The sequence below is a fragment of the Melanostigma gelatinosum genome, assembly GCF_949748355.1.
Source record: "Melanostigma gelatinosum genome assembly, chromosome: 23".
NCBI lineage: Eukaryota > Metazoa > Chordata > Actinopteri > Perciformes > Zoarcidae > Melanostigma > Melanostigma gelatinosum.
Genome location: NC_136656.1, coordinates 1,151,064 through 1,171,296, shown reverse-complemented (window position 1 = coordinate 1,171,296; position 20,233 = coordinate 1,151,064). Strand labels below are relative to the sequence as shown.

Genomic DNA, 20,233 nt, shown 5'->3' with positions numbered 1-20,233 from the left:
GATGTAATTACCTGCACTTGTTTAAAAAGATGTAAAAAATAAGTTACTGCTATGTGCCAAACCTGGATTCTTTGCAAAGTTGTTTGAGCAAGAAAATGTCCAATACAGCATGTAGATATTAACCACTGTGCATCACTGTGGATATTTTCAGCTAGTGTGAGTTTTTTTGTTTATTATTTTGGAAGTTGAACCTCAGCTCCTATAATTTATTTTTTATTTTATGTATTTATTATACTATATTTATGCCGTTAAGGGGGAAATTTGTCTCGACATTTGATCCATCCCTGTACATAGGGAGCAGTGGGCTGCCCATGACAGGCGCCCGGGGGGCCGTTAGGGGTTCATTGTCTTGCTCAGGGACACTTCGACACAGGACACATCCCAGTTAAGGAACTGTTGACATTGCTGTTACTAGACAACCCTCTTAACCCAGTGAGCCACGGTCGCCCCAAATAATAAGCTCAAAGAAAACTGAAACCCAAATACAGACACTTGAATATGTCCTCAATGCAAATCATTAAAAACACCAACCTAAAGTCACATATTCTATTATATCAGGCTATCAGACTGGAGCCGTGGCTTCAGAACTGTAGCTTTTACTATTTTCCACCTGATTGAGCCATTGTCTCATGTTTGTCTTATGGGGTAAATTCATGCTATTTTCCTGGTTTCCACTGGGGGCACTGCTGCAGTATTATGGAGCACTGCAGTGATTAATGCAATTCCTCGATATCAATCTTGATCCCATTTATTGCTATATCCCAGAATGTGGCTGGCATTATCAATATTAAAATTGTTTAAAAAAAAATGTATATTTGGTAGTTTTAAAGAACATCATTGCACTTCACATTGTGGATTTCAGAATGCATAATTAAGATACTTTCTTTTCTTTTTTTCTTTATTTATTTAGTAGCTTTATGTGATAAATAAGGAATTTGCTGTGTTTAGTCAAATGCATGAATCAATGAATGTTAAATATCTTTCATGACAGAGTTAAGCGGCGTGTTTTACTCTTGATATGTTTCCAGTTGCTGTCAGTGTGCTGTTTCTCGCACTGTACCCCGGCCATGCTGCTGGTGTCTGGCAGAATGAAAGTCTGGCAGACTGTCTGGAGGACAATGACTATGCTGAGCTTCTGAACATAGTGAAAAACGGTCTCCCTCCCCCAAACACAACTCATCATGTGGTTATCGTTGGAGGTGGCATGGCTGGACTGACGGCTGCCTGGCTCCTGAAAAACGCAGGACACAAGGTACATGCAGCGGACTCATACGCTACACATGATGTTATAAAACCACTGCACAACAAAAAGCTTTTTCTTGTGAACAAATTTCTGGAGTTCGGGAGAGTTAATTAACGTTCAGGGTCTCTATTCTTAAAACCTGGGTTGGCATCAAGGACGCTGCACTTAGTTCTTACCTTTTAGAGAGAACCCGCTCGGTCACCAGAGGCAATTACTCATCCTCTACATCTCACATTACCTGTGGTGTACCCCAAGGTTCAATTTTAGGTCCAATTTTATTTTCATATACATGCTCCCACTTGATCGAATCATCCAACGTCCTAATGTCTCTTTTCATTTCTATGCAGACGACACAGACCTTTCCTTGAGACCTGATGACCCCAGACGCCTAGCTGCTATTTTAGACCGTTAATGATATCTTAATGCCACCAAAGTCCCAACAAGTCTTCTTTTTGATGTAACACTGAAAGTCTTACTTGTTAACTAGTAAGTTGCCAAAGCACTGACGTTAACTAGGCAAACATGGATCCAGCCCACTAGGCAACTAGTGACCTACACTTGTCTGCACTACCTACATAGTGAGAGACAAAATTTCTCCCTAATTACCTAGTGTCTTCAGAATTAATAACCAATAATAATAACTTTCAGTGACACAAGGCGTCACTTTTAAAGAGCAATACGGATGCGAGGACACACGCACAGGCTCAGAGGCAGATTATCACATTTAATTTACAATTAATGAGCGACTAATGCAGCCAGGATGTCTTCGGACAAAGCATCGATGCGGCGCGACACAGTGTTGTTGGACACCGGGATCATGTCCAACTTTTTTGCTTCTTTCTCCCCAATCATACATTCCACCATCTCTCTGGCAGCTGGCAAGCTCACGTCTTCAGTGATTGTGTGCGGTAGCCCCTTTCTCGCTATTCTGTAACCAGATATGAAGCCCGTAGTGCGTCGTTTCCTCTTTTTTCACCTTGACTCCGCGATGGGCCGATGTGCTCCCGATGTGTCTGTGCTATCCCTTCCTCCTTTTCGGTCTCCTCCGTCTCATCTTCCTCTGACTCTGGCTCGATTTCTTCTCCCGGTCTCTCCCCAACGCACCTCTCCGTTCCCCTCGCCTCCGATTCCTCTCTGTCTCTGTCTCTGTCTCTCTCTCTGTCTCTGTCTCTCTCTCTGTCTCTGTCTCTCTCTATCTCTCTCTCTCTCTCTCTCTCTCTCTGTCCCTCTCCTCTTTTACGACCGATAGCTTCAGATGTCCCACTTCACAGTTTCCCCGATTTCAGCCAGTTTAGCATATTTAAATTAATGTTGCTGAATGCATGAAGTTCGCTGTTAGCTGACGTTAGCTGCACAAGCTAGGCTGGCTAGTGTGTACAACTGGGGGCAGGCGGCAAGACTGCCTGAAGGAGCTCAAGTGCATTTATTAAATTGTACGTTTTTAATTTTAAATCTTACAAAGGAGATTTTTATAATTCATGTTTTTATTTTGTGAAAAATCCCACTTTTTAAATTCAATTTTCTTTTTTTTTTAAATATTTAATATTATTACACCATCAGACGCCATTACACTTTTCCTCTCGCGTACCCCCTAGAGGCAGCTCGCGCACCCCCAGGGGTGCGCGACCACACTTTGGGAATCCCTGAACTAGAGGGTCTATAGTAAGCAATGCATATTTCTTCCCACCTCCTCATTAGCATTTTCTGAAACAAGCGTGACTATATTTTGGCTTTCACTCGATCAACTAGTAATATCAAAAAACACTCCAGCTAGTTTGTTTTGGCTTTCACCAGTTCAACTCGAGCTTGAATGTCTTTCCATACGTACACCTACTTTGTATATCTACTACCTTTGAAACATTTCCTGACTGGCCTTACGTGTATTTATCTGTTCAAATGAATCTGTTGTGACAAGGTGACCATACTAGAGGCTAGTGATCGTGTTGGAGGACGAGTGCAGACCTACAGGAATGAAGAAGAAGGCTGGTATGCAGATCTGGGACCCATGAGGATTCCAAGTTCTCACCAGTGAGTTTATGTAACTCGAATCACACATTTACCCCTCCCCCCCTCAGACTGACATGATTGTGTAAAAAGGATGTTTATGAAGCTACCAGCTTGTTATGGGGGCAAGGATATCTTCCAGACCTGGACACTACCAAACTATTTAAAATGCTAAAGGGAACATTAAAGTAGAACTTCATAGAATCCAAAGGTCCTGAAATGAATAGTTAAGCTATTGTAACAGTTGTACAATACAGTGGTACAAGAATAAAACATTCCTGTTAAGTGCCAGAAAGAAGGATTGTAGATTTAATCCAAAGTATGACTTAACAGTTGATACATTTTGTTGTTGAGGTCAGTGGAGACTGACTGTGTTGTCGCTGTCTTGTTCGTTTCAAGAGACCTTACAGTTACAAGCTAACTCTGCTACTATCACCTCCTCTATCAACAGAATCGTCCACTTGTTTGCTAAAAAGCTGCACATCAAGCTGAATAAATTCATCATGTATGACCCCAACACCTTTTACTTGGTTAATGGGTTCCTGGAAAAGACGGACACAGTGAAAAAGAACCCTAACATCTTCAATTACACCGTGTGGGAAAGTGAGAAAGGGAAATCAGCCGAAGAGCTGCTACAACGAGCTTTGCTGAAGGTACGTAAGACAGAGGAACAGAAGGAAAGATGGAGTCCAAGGGCCTTGACTGAAACTATGAACCTGCTGCTTTAGCCATTCCGACACATTAAGTGAATCGTTGCACAAGTTCACACATTGATCTTTGGTTATTAATGTCCTTGCATAGCTGGAAAGGTTATTGCACTTTACCGACCTTCATTGTCAAACTGCATGAGCACGCTTACATCCACCATCATTGTTTACAAACTGTAAACGTGTCTCTAAGAACAAATGTTACCAAGTTCTCATATGGACAGATGGTAGCATGTAACATTTAGCATCAGGCAAGTGAATAAGGCTAACCCTCTAGTGGCAATAACCTCCAAGAACTCCCATTGGTTTGCTTTCTGTGTCAGGCTTGGCCACATAGTTGAGTTACACATTCATGGTTCATTATAGACATAGAACTCAAAGCTCGCTGAGTGAATACTCCATCAGCTCAATCGATGATTCAACTGACTTCATCAATGCAGGTGATATTCTTTCCTTTTCTTTTTTTTGCAGGTGAAACATGATATGAAAAATCATGGTTGCAGGGCTGCACTGATGAAATACGATCGTTATTCTGTGAAGGTAAAACACGCTGTGACGTCATGAAATTTTGTAAAATGAGAAAACTGTGTTGAGTAAATCAATTATGTGAATCATTACTAATATTGTATTGCATTATCATAGCATACATTGGGTGTGCCTTTTTCAATTGTTTGACGTTTGAAACAGGCAGATAATATTGAACTCGAATGAGAGAAAAAACATTTTATCATCTTAAGCGTGTTTGAAGAACAGATTCTCCATTCTTAATGTTTCACGATGGTGAGTCACATGTTGTGACCTGTAATAGAAAATTGTATTGTGTTCAGAAATCAATACATTAAATAAGAGAAGCTAGAAAAGTATCTCATGTAATGTTATTTAAAATACCTTAGCCTTATTTCCCAAAGCGTGTTGATATATTTAGCTGTGCATTAAAATATTAACTCAATCAATCAGACTCGTTGAGCAATCTGTACGGAGGAAGCAAGGAAGTAGTTGCTGGAACGTTCCACCACCTCCAGAAGTGTCCATAAATATGTTTACTAATGTGTAAAAACCTCACTTCAGGAAATCATTTAACATATTTCTTTTGACACATTTTAAGCCTTTTGTTTTGAGCCCAACTGCCTGCATGACATGGAACTGTGTTTATTGAACAGGACTTTCTGAGAGACCAAGGATGTCGGAGTTCAGAAGCAGTGAGGATGATTGGAGACCTGCTTAATGAACAGAGCCTCATGTACACTGCACTGAGTGAGATGATCTATGACCAGGCTGACATCAATGATGACATAAAGTGAGTCCCAACACCCCGCATTGTCAACTACTCAATATAAAAACATATGTTCACAGTACAGTAACAGTTATATATGTGAAATTATTATAAGATGTTAACTTATTTTACAACCAATCGTTTTTTGAATATTTTGAACGAAGACATTGTAATTCCATGGTGTTACATTTAGCATCAAAGTAAATTTAGAATTTTTTACCATTTGGTGTTTTCTGCAAACAGCTTTTAAAACCTCTTGAGCCCGAGATCGAGAAAGTTTAGCGTACAGAGTGTCTAACAATGCACTTATCACCAACGAATATAATGATGTTGCACATCAAATTGAACAGCAGAACCGGGCTACAAGACTATGTAAGCCGTTTTTACCTGCTACAAACACAACTCAAACAACCAACTAAAAGAATTACCAAAATATCATATTCATATTTCGCCAGGAGTGAGCTCACCCAGAACATTTCAGAACCTAGCGATCGAAGCTACGTGCTAGAAAACAAACCGAGACGACAAAAAGCAAGCAAATTCCACAAAAGCATCACCGAGATATGAGCCAACGAACACCAGCAACACAAATCGCTTTATCGCTTTACTGGTTCAAGTTTAGATGAAAAAAAAGCATTTCGACCCCGCTATGTGTTCCTCGTGTATCCTGTGTTACCTTGAAATCATTCCGTGGCTTTAGGGGGGCCGTTTAGGGGGGCCGTTCAGACCAGGGCTGACGATTTGACTTTCAACGTATCGGATTTTACACTTCACGATAGATGGCGCCTTGTTGATTCTGATTGGCTAACAGTGCTGTCAAAGCGAGGACCCACAAGAACAGACTTCCAGGAAGTGTTTTAACGGCCGACACGCCCCCTCATTGTTCATCTGTCATGTGATTGGACGCTGCAGCCGATCGGACTGATGAGATTTGTTTCAACATGTAAACAGTGAAGACGGATCACAGATTAAACTCTAGTTTATATTTGATTAGTTTTCTGATTCCAAGTGTGAAGAGACCCCGGGGAAGACCCCGGGTTGCCGGACGACCCTCTCTACCCAGTGAGCCACGGCCGCCTCTAAGGATAAAATGAGTTTTATCATTTAAGAGAAACAATAATCATATTCTGGGTTATTTAATAATGACGCTACAGTCACAATTTCAAAACGTACAGACGCAAATAATTCATAAATAAGACGATCATAAGACGATCGCATTTCGCCGGTAGAAATGGATCCTGAGCTTATAAACAGAACACAGGACACCGTTTGTTAACAGACTACAGAGAGAAACACTCTACTGTGGTGATCACTGTGTGTCTTTATTAGTTATTATATTATTAGTTGCTGTTGTTAAGTACAGTGATCATGTGAACAGACACAAACTTATCAAAAGTCTCTCCAGCTGTTAAAGCCGACTGACAACTGACAGCTGATCAGCTGATCAGCTGTGATCAGAAACAGACGTCGCTTCACGTGACGCAACTGAGGAAAGGACGTCTCATGTCTGAAAACATATTTCCTAGTTCCTCTCTCCTTGCATGGTTTCCTCCATGCATCCCTGGTGGGAGGGACTAAGACTATTGCAAATCTGGAAGTCTCTACTAGAATGCATTCAATAAGAGAATCTATTTGTCTTTTTGTTTTTAAGGTACACAGAAGTGACTGGTGGGATGGACCTTCTCCCCAAAGCTTTTCTTAATGTCCTCAATGACCTCAAAGTCCCTATTCTCCTCAACTCTAAGGTCAACCGCATCAAACAGTCAGATAAAGGTGTAACTGTTTCGTGTGACACAAGCCAAGAGTCGCTGGAGCTTCGTGCAGACATCGTTCTGGTAACAACCACAGCCAAAGCAGCCCTTTACATGGACTTTGTTCCAGCTCTCTCCATTAACAAGATGGAGGCACTGAGGGCAACCCACTATGACAGCTCCACTAAAATCTTCCTCACCTTCAGCGAGAGGTTCTGGGAAAAGGACGGCATCCGAGGGGGAAAGAGCATCACTGACGGGCCCTCGCGTTACATCTACTACCCCAGCCACGGTTTCCCAGCAAATAAGACCATCGGTGTCCTCCTGGCTTCCTACACCTGGTCTGACGACTCCCTCCTCTTCTTAGGTGCGAGCGATGAAGACCTGAAAGAAATGGCTCTGAGAGATTTGGCAAAGATCCATAGCGAGGATGTCAGGTCTCTCTGCACAGGGGTGGTGGTGAAGAAGTGGAGCATGGATCCTTATAGCTTTGGCGCCTTCGCTCTCTTCACGCCCTACCAACATTTAAAGTACGCTAAGGAGCTCTTCAGAAGTGAAGGCAGGGTGCACTTTGCTGGTGAGCACACAGCCTTCCCTCACGCTTGGATGGAGACAGCTATGAAATCTGCAATCAGGGCTGCTGCCAATATTAACAAAGATTCAGCTAGAACTCAGCATGACGAGCTCTAGGGTTTTAATCTACTTTCTAGGGAAAATCAGTTTAACAGCAGTAATGAAAATGTTTCGGGGGAAATATTGAGAAACATTACAAAGAAGTGTTGCACTTTTGCTTGGTTTTTGTATCGTTAGGAGTGAGGCTCCTCATAATTGTCTTCATTTTCACAGCTGACCTTCATAAGACAATGAACATAACTTTATGTGCTGCATATGTAAGGGTCTTTAACATTTTCACAAGTTATTCATGTCCGTATACAAAGACTGGCAAAACACGGAGACAAATGCGAATAAACAATCTTCTAAAACCAAACCACAACAATCTGCTCCCATTAAGCAAAAGGATCTGAACACAATGTGGAACTCGTATTTTTTTATATTATTATTTCTAGAACCAGCAGATTCAGAAAATCGCATTACAGAATTAATTAGTCTTTGACTATTTGACAGACATTATTTTGTACATATAGAAATGAATACAGTTCATTTCAACAAAAAGTGAACACAAAACTGGCAAACCACAGAGACCAATTCTATTAACGTAATCTTCTAAAACCAAACAACAATCTGCTCCCATGAACACATCTTTATTTCAGTGATTGGATAAAGAAATGATCCATAACAATGAACAGCATTGTTCAATAGTAAATACAGAGAAAGAAAGCGAGCGTGTGAGAAACTAATTCACAATACAACATAACTACAAAGCTCAGTTCATGTGACAAAGAACAGTCAAATTCAAAACCGTGAACAGGTTAATTTGTGCTCTTATATAAGTTCGGCTTTCTTCACTTTGAATTTATAATGTGTGCTTGTGAATATGATATTTGGTCGGCCCAAATCTGTGGTTGATGCTCTAATGACTTATTTTACATTCTTAAATGAGTCGTTTGATTTTATTCAGATTTGTCCTCTCAAATGTGTGACTTACTCAAATCATTAGTCTATGCTCATCACTTACTCAATTCATATTATTATGATGAATTCATGCCCAGAAATGAGTCACTGTTGTCCTTGTCTTCGCAATACTCTTTTCTGCACGTTCAGCAATTCTATCCAGCTTTGGTTGCTATTAGTTGGGTTCAAATACACAGTTTAAGTTGTCAGGCAATTGATCGAAATGAGCTACTTCTGTTTGACATGTTTTAGTTACATAAAAGGTACATGTGGATGTACTAAAGGTTTTGATTCTTAAACATTGTTTTATTCTTGACATATTGTGTCTATGTGTACCTACATGTATATCTACATATATGTATAATAAATGTGTTAAAAATAAGTTGGGAGCATGAGTCATGAAACTCAATGGTTGAATTCATTTAGCACAGTTCATTTGTGTACAACACTCAATGTTGCTGATTTGTGAGCATGAATGAGAATCAAATGTAACCTCTCTGTGTCAGTTGCATCCAATTTTTTGAGGGAAGCTGCTTCAAAACCCAGTAATGAACCAAAATAATCACAACAACACTGATTCATATGCAGACTGTATAACTGCATACAAACAATATATCTGTGTAAGCAGATGATAAACCTGTATATGCAGACAATATACATTTTCTATTTCCTTTACTTTGTCCAATGATATCAAATGTAACGTGATATGCTCCAACTTATTGCCTGATGTTTCGTGACACTGAATCTTACTCTTAATTAATTCAAAGCAAGTCCCCTCTGATCCTGTCCAGTTCTTGTCTTTACTCGTTGCTTTAACAGCAACAGAGCCGTTTTCCTTCTCTGTGTAGAAACAACAAAGGTAAAACCAAACTGGATGGGTTAGGGTTAGGATGGAGAGGGGGACGAGGAGCAATATCTTACAGATGATGAAGGCGGTGGAGATGAAAAGTTCAGTTTCAATGTTGAAGAGGAGGAGGAAGAGTTGACTGACATATTGCTTCATATGATGTTGCTTTGATGGAGAAAAGGGAGAAAGAAAGTGAGAAACTATTTATTTAAGACAATGAGACAACAATCACCTTCATTTCTAATTTAAAACATTTATTGTGCAGTTATTTTGTATATGAAGCAGCATATATATTTTCTATAATATTGCAGATCATCTATTATATGCAGTTTTTATTATCTCCAGTCTAATTGACTGCTGTGTGGAGGTGTGCAGTCCATACATATATATATATATATATATATATATATATATATATATATATATATATATATGTATATATATAACATATATATACATATATATATATGTATATATATATATATATATACATATATATATACATATATATATATATATATATATATGTATATATTATATATATGTTATATATATATATATATATATATATATATACATATATATATATGTATATATAACATATATATATATGTATATATATACATATATATATACATATATATATATGTATATATATACATATATATATATGTATATATATACATATATATATACATATATATATACATATATATATGTATATATATATATATATGTTATATATATATATATATATATATATATATATATACATATATATATATGTATATATAACATATATATAACAGTGGACCATTTGTTAATGTTTGAATTGTATATATTACTACTTGCAGCAGCAGCAGCTGTAGATGAGCTAACACAGTGAGGCAAGTGATAAGCCCGCGGACATGAGCAATCCTCACAATGATCTAAAGACAAAGAAACACATTGAGATCAGAATTTGCACAAAACCAAACCACAACCAATGGCTGCCATTAAGGAATGGATGCTTTATTTTAGTGGTGAGCGTGTGTGAGTATTTAAGAGACGGTCCATAACAGCGAACAGACATGACAGATAGTAAATACAGAAAGAGAGAAGTAGCAGGCAAGTGACACTGCAAGACATCGGTACTTTAAGAGCTGTGTTCCAAAACACTGCATTTCCATTTGAGGAAAAAAACTAAATTGATGAGCAATGTTGTTGATCTAATGGTGTAAACCGACATGGATACACACCCAAGCCACATGTGTGAATATTGATGACGACAAATGTAATATTTGCCTTTTGTGTTGACTAAGGAATTTCTTTTTTTCTAATTTGAAAATGTACGTAGTTCCTTCAAATGGATGTGTAGTCTACAAATGAGCTATTTGTTTGAAATGGTTATTCACTCTCTTTTACTTATGCTCGCAATAAATTTAAAATCAAGATTACTGAGAAGGCAATTCCATCATAACTTTGAAACAACATTCATATTAGTGAACAAGGCCCGCATCACTTTAAGAAACACAACCCGATGTGGTTGAAACAATCAAGAGAGCCAACAAATCCAAAAATCAGAAGATTTAAAAATCTATTCGATGCGTGAACAAAAGTCAGAGAATGTACTTTTAACAGACTGACAATCGGCACAAGAAGGGAAACGACATGAACTCCTTTTTGGGACTCTGGCAGCTTTCATTTTGATTTATTGTTTTTCATCGAACATGCACTTATACTGTTTTTGTCTTGGCTATCTGTAAAAGAGAAGATCGTTAGCATTCACCATTGAAACCAATTGCTACAAACAGCCAAGAAATACCGAGTCAGCTGTTAACTGCAGTAGTTGCACCCTGTGCTACATAATAGACAGTATTAGCTTTTCAGAATAAACCTCCTTACTTGGACAGCTCATTGTTTACAGGTTTTGTCATTGCTCATTGGTTTTGATCAGAAATGCAATGCTAACAAGCTGTTTTTTCGAACTGGCTAGCTTGATTATTTTCCCTCCACAGCATTACGACTTTCAGTTGACAAAGAAATGTACGAAACGAAACTTGAAATGTAGATTTGTCCACAGACAACAGACAGTATAAAAGGTATCAAATACCAACAATCATATTTTGATTCAACTTAACAGACAAAATGTACAAAAAGAAGAAATATAATGGGCACTTAAGAACTGCAATGCACACGGTGGAACACAATCAAATGGCAAGTTACAAAGATAAAAATGACAAAATAGATAAATAAATAAACAGAAGTAATAACTTACATGAGGTTTACTATTTTATCAAGTGTGAACTTGATATGACACCACAAGCATCTGTTAGCCAGAGATGTTTTATAACAATGTATGTTTAATGCTGATGTGAGCAACTTAAATGCTTTTTTTGCCGATTAAAATGTATTACTATTATTACTGTCGGGAAGTACTTTCTAAAAGTAAATGCAAAAGTAAAAGCAATGTTGCATTTCTCTTTTGTCCTTCAGCGCACTCAACATTTCTGTTCATGTTCTCAGGTGTGTGTGAACTGTTTCGTACAATGGGAGCTTAGAGTTGAAGTCTGTCGTGGTAACGTTTGATGTCAACAATCACATACCACAGAGGCATGCTTGTGTTATGAGGGATGGCAGAACTTGTGGAATCGTACAAGCACTTCTCGGAATTCTCAAAACATTCTAGAATTCTTGGCAATGTTGAAAAATGAATGAAAACATTCCCGAATTTCGTCCCCCGGCCTCACGAGCAGAAACAAAGTGTGTAAAATTGTTACTGGTTCCAACATTTGACATGATATTATTAAAGGTATTCTCACAAATATATAGGATGGATTTATAGACCTTTTTTTCCCTCCTTGCAAACGATTTCTCAGGAACAATATAAGAACAATCAAAGCAAGCACAGATAACTTGATGCTGCTCGTCAATGTCAATCAACCAATCGAAACAACCATCCAGACAATCAGAGTCAGAGTCAAGCAATCATTTCTAATGTTGAATCTATTGCCCAACACATAAAGTATACTAGCATATAGCAAGAAACGAAATAAACATTCCTGATTCAGACAATGGACAAACAATAGACAACATGCTAAAAGTGGCCCATGTCTTAGTCCAATAATATTTTGAGTTCATCTTTACTCAACAATGTAGTCAATGTCAATTTAACTCGGCGAGGATCCCCTTCTTAAGCAGTTTGTTGGAGCATATTTACAGCTTTACAGTTCACATAGATTCACTGCTGGGAGTTTCCCAGTACAACTGCAGCCCTCTACTGCTGGACCAGTTTAAAGTTAAATGCTTTGCTCAGAGGCGCCCTGACAACCTCTCAAGTTGGGAGCTACTGTTAGCTTCCACGTTGCACAAATTGAACATTATGGTTAAAAAGCGAAACAGGAAGTCTGTGGTAATGACCTGGAGTAAGAAATGATGTCAAACTAAGACGTAGACCTCTTTTACCTCACTGGCCATTATTTTCTCTTTTACATACAACATGAGAAGGCAGAAGATTACAAAACTTTTATCTTCCATTCAATTCTCTCCAAAACATCAGCCTTTATTCATACACTCACGCCTTTTATACGTATTCAATGCCTTTATCCATCATTCACTCCATTGTGGGTTTGGGAAGCAGTGGTTTCCAAAGATGTTTTCGTCATATCCATATGCAACCTTTATTTGCTCTTCCTTTCTTTAAAGCCTTTTTCTTTGCATCCGCTCCTCCGATTTCAAATAATGCCAAGCTGGGAGAAAGAGGGACTTCTGGAGTTTGAGATCAAGAATTAGTCGTTGCATAACTGTTCTTACTCCAGCCTTGCATCACTCCTCGGTCCCATTTTGCGATATTTCTCAAATTTGCATGAAGTCCAGCGAACTCTTGAATCCACCATCGTTCTATTCTCCCTGATCTGCTAATATTCTCGTCCTTCTTTAGACTTTAAGAGGATGTAGTTCGAAGGCCAATCTATGTCCTACCATTCTCTGTCATCCCAAGTTTCATTTTTTGACGATTACTATGATGATACTTTATCCAAAAGTTGTCAAAACTAGATTGCAGTTTCATTGTGGTCTAATGATGTAATTATGGCTATTTCTTCTTCTTTGCTTCCCCCTCTTTCCTCTCCATCCCTCCTTCCATCGTTGAAAGTAGAGGTTCATGCAATAATTCCGAGAGTTTGACATCGTGCACCATATCTCTCTACTCCAACAACCGCTCCCTCCATCTTTCTTCCCTTGCTCCACTCCATTTCTCCGTCCAAGCCTCCATCATTGCAGGTAGCGGTAGACTTTGAAGCAGTGGTTGCCAGAGTCAGCCACCACCACATGTCCATCAGAGGTCAGAGCCAGACCTTGGGGTCCGTACAGAGGGTCCGCTGATGTGTTGATGTAGGAGAGGAAGGAGCCACTGCCGTCAAACACCTGGAAGTGTTTCAACAAAGAGAGAACATGTGTTCTTAGTATTGCAAACACTTCCAACACTCCCTGGAAGGGGCTTCTTGTAATCACAAGCTGGTTGTACCTGTATTCTACTGTTGCCCCAGTCAGCTACGATGATGTTCCCATTTACGTCCACAGCTACACCAGTGGGAGCGTTGAACTGGCCATTTCCCTCACCGTTGGAGCCAAATTTCAACACCAGTTCTCCCTCAAGGGTAAAAACCTGTCCGGGACAAAGAAAGAGTAATATATCATGATTCCACGGTGACAAGTCCTGTTGAAGTGTCCTTGAGCCACAAATTAGATATCTAGCCTGGATAACACACGACTAAAGGGATCATCTCATTCTGAACAGGTCAAGGTAAAAAGTATTCAGTCAGCACGGCCTTACCTTGACAGAGTGGTTGTGGAAGTCAGTCACGATGACCTCATTGTTATTGTTCACTGCTGCAAAGTGTGGACCTTCAGGACAGCAGCAAAGAAACAACAAAAACAGGTTGTGCTTTCAGTGCTTCTGCTAACACTTCAACTCCTTTCAGTGCTTACACTTCAACTTCTTTCAGTACCTTTAATTTCAACTGTACAACAATCAGTTTTCAGTGCAAGGACAACTACATTTATTTGTTTATTATTAGCTTTTGCTACTCAAGAATTATTTCGTTTTTTGGAACAAACCCGCGTTATAAATATACTGGTCTTAGTCAAATTATAAAGTAAATGCATGTGACGGTAACCTTGGTTATATGTGTGATTAAAATTATTTGGAAGATAATAATTAGTCCATAAAGCATCACACACTAGCATGGTCTGTCTCTTGGAACAAACACTACCTGCAAATTGTTTGTCACCGTTGCCTCGACTACCAAACTTGGTGACGAGCTTGCCGGTCAGCTGGAAGATGAAGACAGTGCACGCTTTGTTGTCAACCACGATCACATGACCGTTCTGGTCCACGGACACGCCCTTTGGCCCCATGAGTCTACCAGAGCCAAGCTTCGCCTGATGGATGCCAAATATGAACAATGACAAGAACCATTCAAAAAAACAGAAGACATGTGAGTTTAACAATTTGTTTCTAGGCATCAGAAAATCTTCCCAGCATTAAAATGTCCTTAAAGGTAAAATATGTTTCATATTTCTATTCTGATGTTCAATGAAATTAATGTCAATGAATCATTTCAACTTACATTGACGCTTCATCCCTTCAAAGCTCAAAGCCACCTACCTTGTACTTGCCCTCGCTGTTGAAGATGCTGACCCACTTGTTGTCATAGTCGGCGATGATGATGTCCCCGCTGGGATGCACGGCCACGCCCGTGGGACGCTGCAGTTGCCCTGGTGACCGGCCCCGCATGCCAAAACGACTCTTGAATTCCCCTTCGTTGGAGAAAATCTGAAGTGGGTAGACACTTGTGAGGACATAATGCATAACTTAACTTATAAGATGTACCCTTAAATTTAAAAAACAAGTCGGAACCCTCCAACAGCCATTTGGAGAAGTGAAGACCGGGCGACACGTGCTTTACCTGGACACACTGATTGTTGCTGTCAGCAATCAGTATCCTGCCACTGGAGGAGGCTGCCACTCCCTGAAGGTTGGTGAACTCTCCTTTGTTCCTCCCCTTCGTTCCTGGAGAGAGTAGCATCAAACACATGCAAATCCAAAACTGACAATATGGCTGCCTGCAGTAAACTAAAATGCCAAGCTTGAAAATGTAAAATTATGAATGTCATAGCTTTAATAAAAGCTTCAGTTTCCACAGCTGTAATGTCGCACCAATCCGGAAGATGAGGTCGTCCTCGATGGGGTTCTGGGTCTTGCGTCGTGGGGTTCCTAGGGCGCTGCTCGCCCTCTTGGAGCCTTTTTTCTTCTGGCCGGGGGACTTCCCTCGTCTCTTTGCCCCCTCAGAGGAGCCCGTGGACGGGGTGGCGTAGGCTGCTGAGTTGGTTGCTGTGGTGGTGGAGGGCGACACCTGGAGATGGTAGTATGAATTTTCGTGTGTTTAGTTCATGTGCATGTTAACTTGATAAACCTTTCCCAAGCTTGGCATACATCCTTATAACCTTGAAGAGACTCTGAACACTTTAAACCTTTGCAAACATTTGTGTGAAGTTGTTATAAGTCCTCTGGTTTGCATGAAATCAAACTATGCACCGTTATCACTGCAATTATCGCATCTTGCCTTTCTTTTACACTGCAGTCTTCTCACCCTGCCTTCCAATGTGGCAGCTATAAACATTTTGTCCGTTGAACAAAGTTGGACGATACTTTGTATGAACTAGTTTGCTTCAAGCCTTCCTTGGTCTTGACTGTACATGTCATTAGAGTTTGACAGGTCATTGGTTCTCCAAGTGTTGTTGGATAATGAAGACAAAGCTACCCACATACACCCTCCACCCACCTCTACTTCTGCCTCTAAGAGCCTGTTGATCGTCAGTTTGAAGGGGCTTCCTTTGATGTGTTGATCGTACAGACGGAGAGCCAGCGAGAAATCGCCCTCCTTCGGCACCGTGTACACAAACTCATAAGTCCCATTCTTGTGGTCCACTATTTCACCGTCCACTATGCTTCCATCTGGGGTGAAGACCTGTTTAACACATGAGTAACATTCTGTTATTTCCTGTTGAAGTGTTCACAGAATCGCTCTACATTTAGGTTGGGCGTAAAAACACAACCTCAGCTGACAGGATTGCGTTGCCGCTCTTGCAGGCTCCCCCTGACTTGTCTCTTGTCACTATGGTGACCGAGGCAGGATGTCCCACAATGCACTGCTCCAGGCCAGCACCCATGGCTTCGCTCTGGCTCGCCACCGCACTGATGGAGAGGAGGACAATCGAGGATGGTCAAATGGTGTCAAATGCAAAAAATGAATGCTTTTATAGCCCGTGCCTGAATACTTTGTGTCTCGCCTGGTTGTGACGATGGTCCCCAGGTTGTGTATCGACTTCCTCAGCCCGTCGGTCTCCAGCAGCAGATCCAGTTGGTCGTTCTCCTCCGGCTGACACGGCAGGCCGAGTCCGGCCAGCTCCCCCAGCCTCCCCTGCAGCTCCTGCTCCGCCTGCAGGCTCGCCGCACACGCCTCCCCAGCCAGGGCCTCCTCCGTCTGGGTACAGGAGGCCGTGATGTCCCCCTCTCCCCGGACGAGGCTGTCCACTTGAGCCTGGAGAACCTGGAGGCAGATGACATATTTTTTATTTTTTATTTCGTGAAGTCGCCCCCGGGCAGGAGAGGCTGTGCTTTACAAACATAAAAGATTAAGAGCGCTCACAACCAAAATCACCTTCTGTTTGAGTCCGTATGTGACCTCCAGCTCCATCAGCAGAACACTCTTCCGGACATCCAGCTGCTTGTGCAGATCCTCGAAGCTCGACTGGATGTCCTCTTCGATGGACGCTCTCTGGTTGGTCAGCTGTTGGAGGATCTCCTTAACGAAGGACAAAGCGTCTGAAATCTGAGGGAGTCTGCCGGGATAAATATAGACAGAAAAGAGAGATTTTCACTTCTGCCATTGAGTCCTTTCCCCCCTGTCCAGCAGATGTCAACTTCTCCTCTTCACTTCACTATCCTGTAAAGTAATGGAATGTGCAATTACTCGTACAGTATTTCCGTACAGTCAGCCAAGCCAAAGGGTCTCCTTAACATTAACATTACCACTATGACTGAGTCTAAACGGTGTTTTAACCACATTCACTGAGTCGTCCACCTGTTCTGAACGCCCCCCAGCCTCTCCTGTAGGCTGCTGCGGTGCTGCTCCAGGGCCTGGCTGAGGGGCACCTTCGGGTGCTCCTCGTGATCCGGCACACAGTCCTCGCACAGCGCACACTCGCAGGCCGAACAGAACAGCTCTGCCACCTGCAGGGGAAACGGTGAGCATGGTGGCATGGACAAAAAGATGGAGGTACAGTTACAGGGAGATTTAGATAAAAGGCAGTACAAGTCAAGTTAAGTTCACTACACTGAGTGCTCGGGTTACACTCATGATTATTTGTCTACCTGTGCTTTTTTTCTCTAACTTCTGCATCCTTGCATGTCATGTGTAGTTCAGTTATCTGTCAGTTGTGAGTGAAACAAAACAGAAATAGAAGTGGAGTTTGTATCAAAGTCTGTGCAGCACCAGTCAGGTGCTGGTAGGTGGATCCTGTTAACACTATAGGATATCATATCCCAAGTGGGAAGAGTGAAGTCAGAAATGGACAAAATAACGCACAAATATGGCCTTGAAGAGGTTGGGTTTGGGTACCAGTCTGGTTCAGGTTTAGTCCTGTGCAGAACCCAAACTTGTGGGCAAACTTCAGGTAGCAAATTGGCTAATATTGTCCTCAAGTTTCAGAAGTTCTTTGTGTGTGACAGATAGATCTGCGGGTAGAAACAGCCGTACTTGAGTTGTTTACAGCCGATATAAAGTTACCAGATATCACAGAATCTGCACATGGCATGCACAGGTCATGACATACAGAACGAGATCTCTTTTGAGGGAATAGCGAGCCCGTTGAGTGTTGCATCCCTTACCTTCCCCGCATGCTGCGGGCAGGTGTTTTTGCCAGGCGGAGCCTCCAGGACGGTGCACTCCTCACTGCTGCTATCTGGGGAGTGTTGGTGGGCCTCCATCTGCGGGCGGCAGCCTGGCGGGGGGTGAACCTCCGAACACACCCCTTATCCCACGCTGCAGCCAGGGGAAAGGGGCCGGACGCTCAGATACAAGGTGCTCCTTCTGTTTATGGAAAGCCCCTGGTCTCACGCTTTATTCCATCGTGCATGAGAGACGAAGACGGGCTATGTTCATGTTTCCACACAGAAGAGTCCCAGGAAACCAGTCATTTTAGTGTCCAATCATCCACTTTTGTTGGAGCTTGATCTCTCTGCTGCAAAGAGGAAAAGGGCTAACCGTCAGCGATTATTCCATTACATCCAAAACTCCACAAATATTCCATGTAAGACGTCGTTCTGCCTCCATGTGCTGTCTTTTCCCAGAACAATGAAAAAGTCTCTTGAAACACCAAAAAGCAGGAAGAATTATAATGAGGCAGAAATCGTCTAATCCTCTTTAGGTCTCATTCAGGGGAAAGCAGCAGACCTGGTTGGTTTAATTCACAGAGGGGTTCAAACAGAGGACAGCCTGGGGAGAAAAGAGAAGGGATGAGGATTAAAAACATGGATGAACACTTTGGCTCTTAACTCTGTGCACTGAGAACTTTCCCACCATGTGGTGTCATCAGTTTTAGGATTTAAGTGAGTATGTACGGCCACCAGGGGCAGTACTGAGTGCTGAGCCCCTCTAGATCGGGACGATCGTCGGCCACCGTAGATACGCATTTGGCATACGGGAAAAGTTTCAGTTGGTTGCAATCGGCAACCTCGCCACTAGATGCCGCCAGATCCTACACACTGGCCCTTTAAGAAATACACTCCAAGAATACTTCTAGTGAGTTTCAGACTCGATAAAAGGTTCAGTGCCAGGCGCGGAGTCGCTCCGCTCGTTAAATGTCACACTTGGCCTTGGCGGCCAATCAAATTAAGCAAATGAATCCCTGAACTCTCTGTCTTTGGCTCAACATGACAAACTGTCCATGACTTTCTCTTTCACTTCCTGTTCGGATGTCACAATGTTCCCCCGACTTTGGCGACCGCAACGAGTGACGGCCAGCGCTCCGACGCTACAACCCCAGTTATATTAAACCTGTATCTCAGCTCGTGTGCTCATGCAGGTGTGTATGTAAGATGTTGAGCAGGACCTCATCACACAGTGTCAGTTTGTTGTCATATAGAATTATGGAAGAAACACACAAATATTCCCAGTCTGTCTTCTCCTCTAATGTCCGTATGTTCCTTCCAGGTGGCGCGTCAGACCCCCCCCCCCCCCCCCCCCAATCAACCCCCAGATGGTACGCTCCGTAGTGAGGAATGTGAGCAGCAGGTCCGGGAAAACAGATGGTACGATCCAGACAGGGGGGGGGAGACGGATGAAGAGCTTCTAGGAGGAGCAGCAATGTAGGTCACGCAAAATGTCTTCAAAGTGATGGCGAGAGAGTGAGGCAGCGGTTTCTATGGTAACAGACTGCAGGGGGAGAGATAAACCAAAAAAAAGCAGTCGTGGTCCCTTTTAATCCTAAAATCCCAAATTGAACTGTGTGTGTGTGTGTGTGTGTGTGTGTGTGTGTGTGTGTGTGTGTGGGGGGGGGGGTGTGTGTCAGTGGACACATGACCTTTTGAACATGACATGAACCGGTGCACATGAACCGGTGCACATGAACCGGTGCACATGAACCGGTGCACATGAACCGGTGCAGATGAACCGGTAGTCATGAACTGTGTCGTCATTTTGCATCCCTTTGTGCTGGTTTTGTGTATCTTTCTGGTCGTTTTGTGTCTCTTTAGAAGTCATTTGATGCTCTCTCCAACAATGAATATTAACT

General features: G+C 41.7%; 2 protein-coding genes across 2 annotated transcripts; one reads left to right on the top strand and one right to left on the bottom strand.

Annotated features, from left to right (window-relative positions):
* Positions 1-1,018: 1,018 nt before the first annotated feature.
* On the top strand, positions 1,019-7,668 carry LOC306796743 (L-amino-acid oxidase-like; the record flags this gene model as incomplete). Its single annotated transcript, XM_079295814.1, has 6 exons — positions 1,019-1,252; positions 3,159-3,271; positions 3,699-3,900; positions 4,426-4,494; positions 5,115-5,251; positions 6,879-7,668. The coding sequence occupies 6 exons, from the start codon at positions 1,019-1,021 to the stop codon at positions 7,666-7,668; spliced, it is 1,545 nt and encodes a 514-aa protein (XP_079151940.1).
* Positions 7,669-13,648: 5,980 nt separating this feature from the next.
* trim2b (tripartite motif containing 2b) lies at positions 13,649-18,428 on the bottom strand (the record flags this gene model as incomplete). Its single annotated transcript, XM_079295307.1, has 13 exons — positions 13,649-13,801; positions 13,902-14,042; positions 14,211-14,281; positions 14,650-14,818; positions 15,045-15,212; positions 15,346-15,449; positions 15,597-15,792; positions 16,222-16,407; positions 16,496-16,634; positions 16,718-16,989; positions 17,101-17,281; positions 17,524-17,672; positions 18,330-18,428. 13 exons carry the CDS (start codon positions 18,426-18,428, stop codon positions 13,649-13,651), a joined length of 2,028 nt encoding a protein of 675 aa, XP_079151433.1.
* Positions 18,429-20,233: the final 1,805 nt, after the last annotated feature.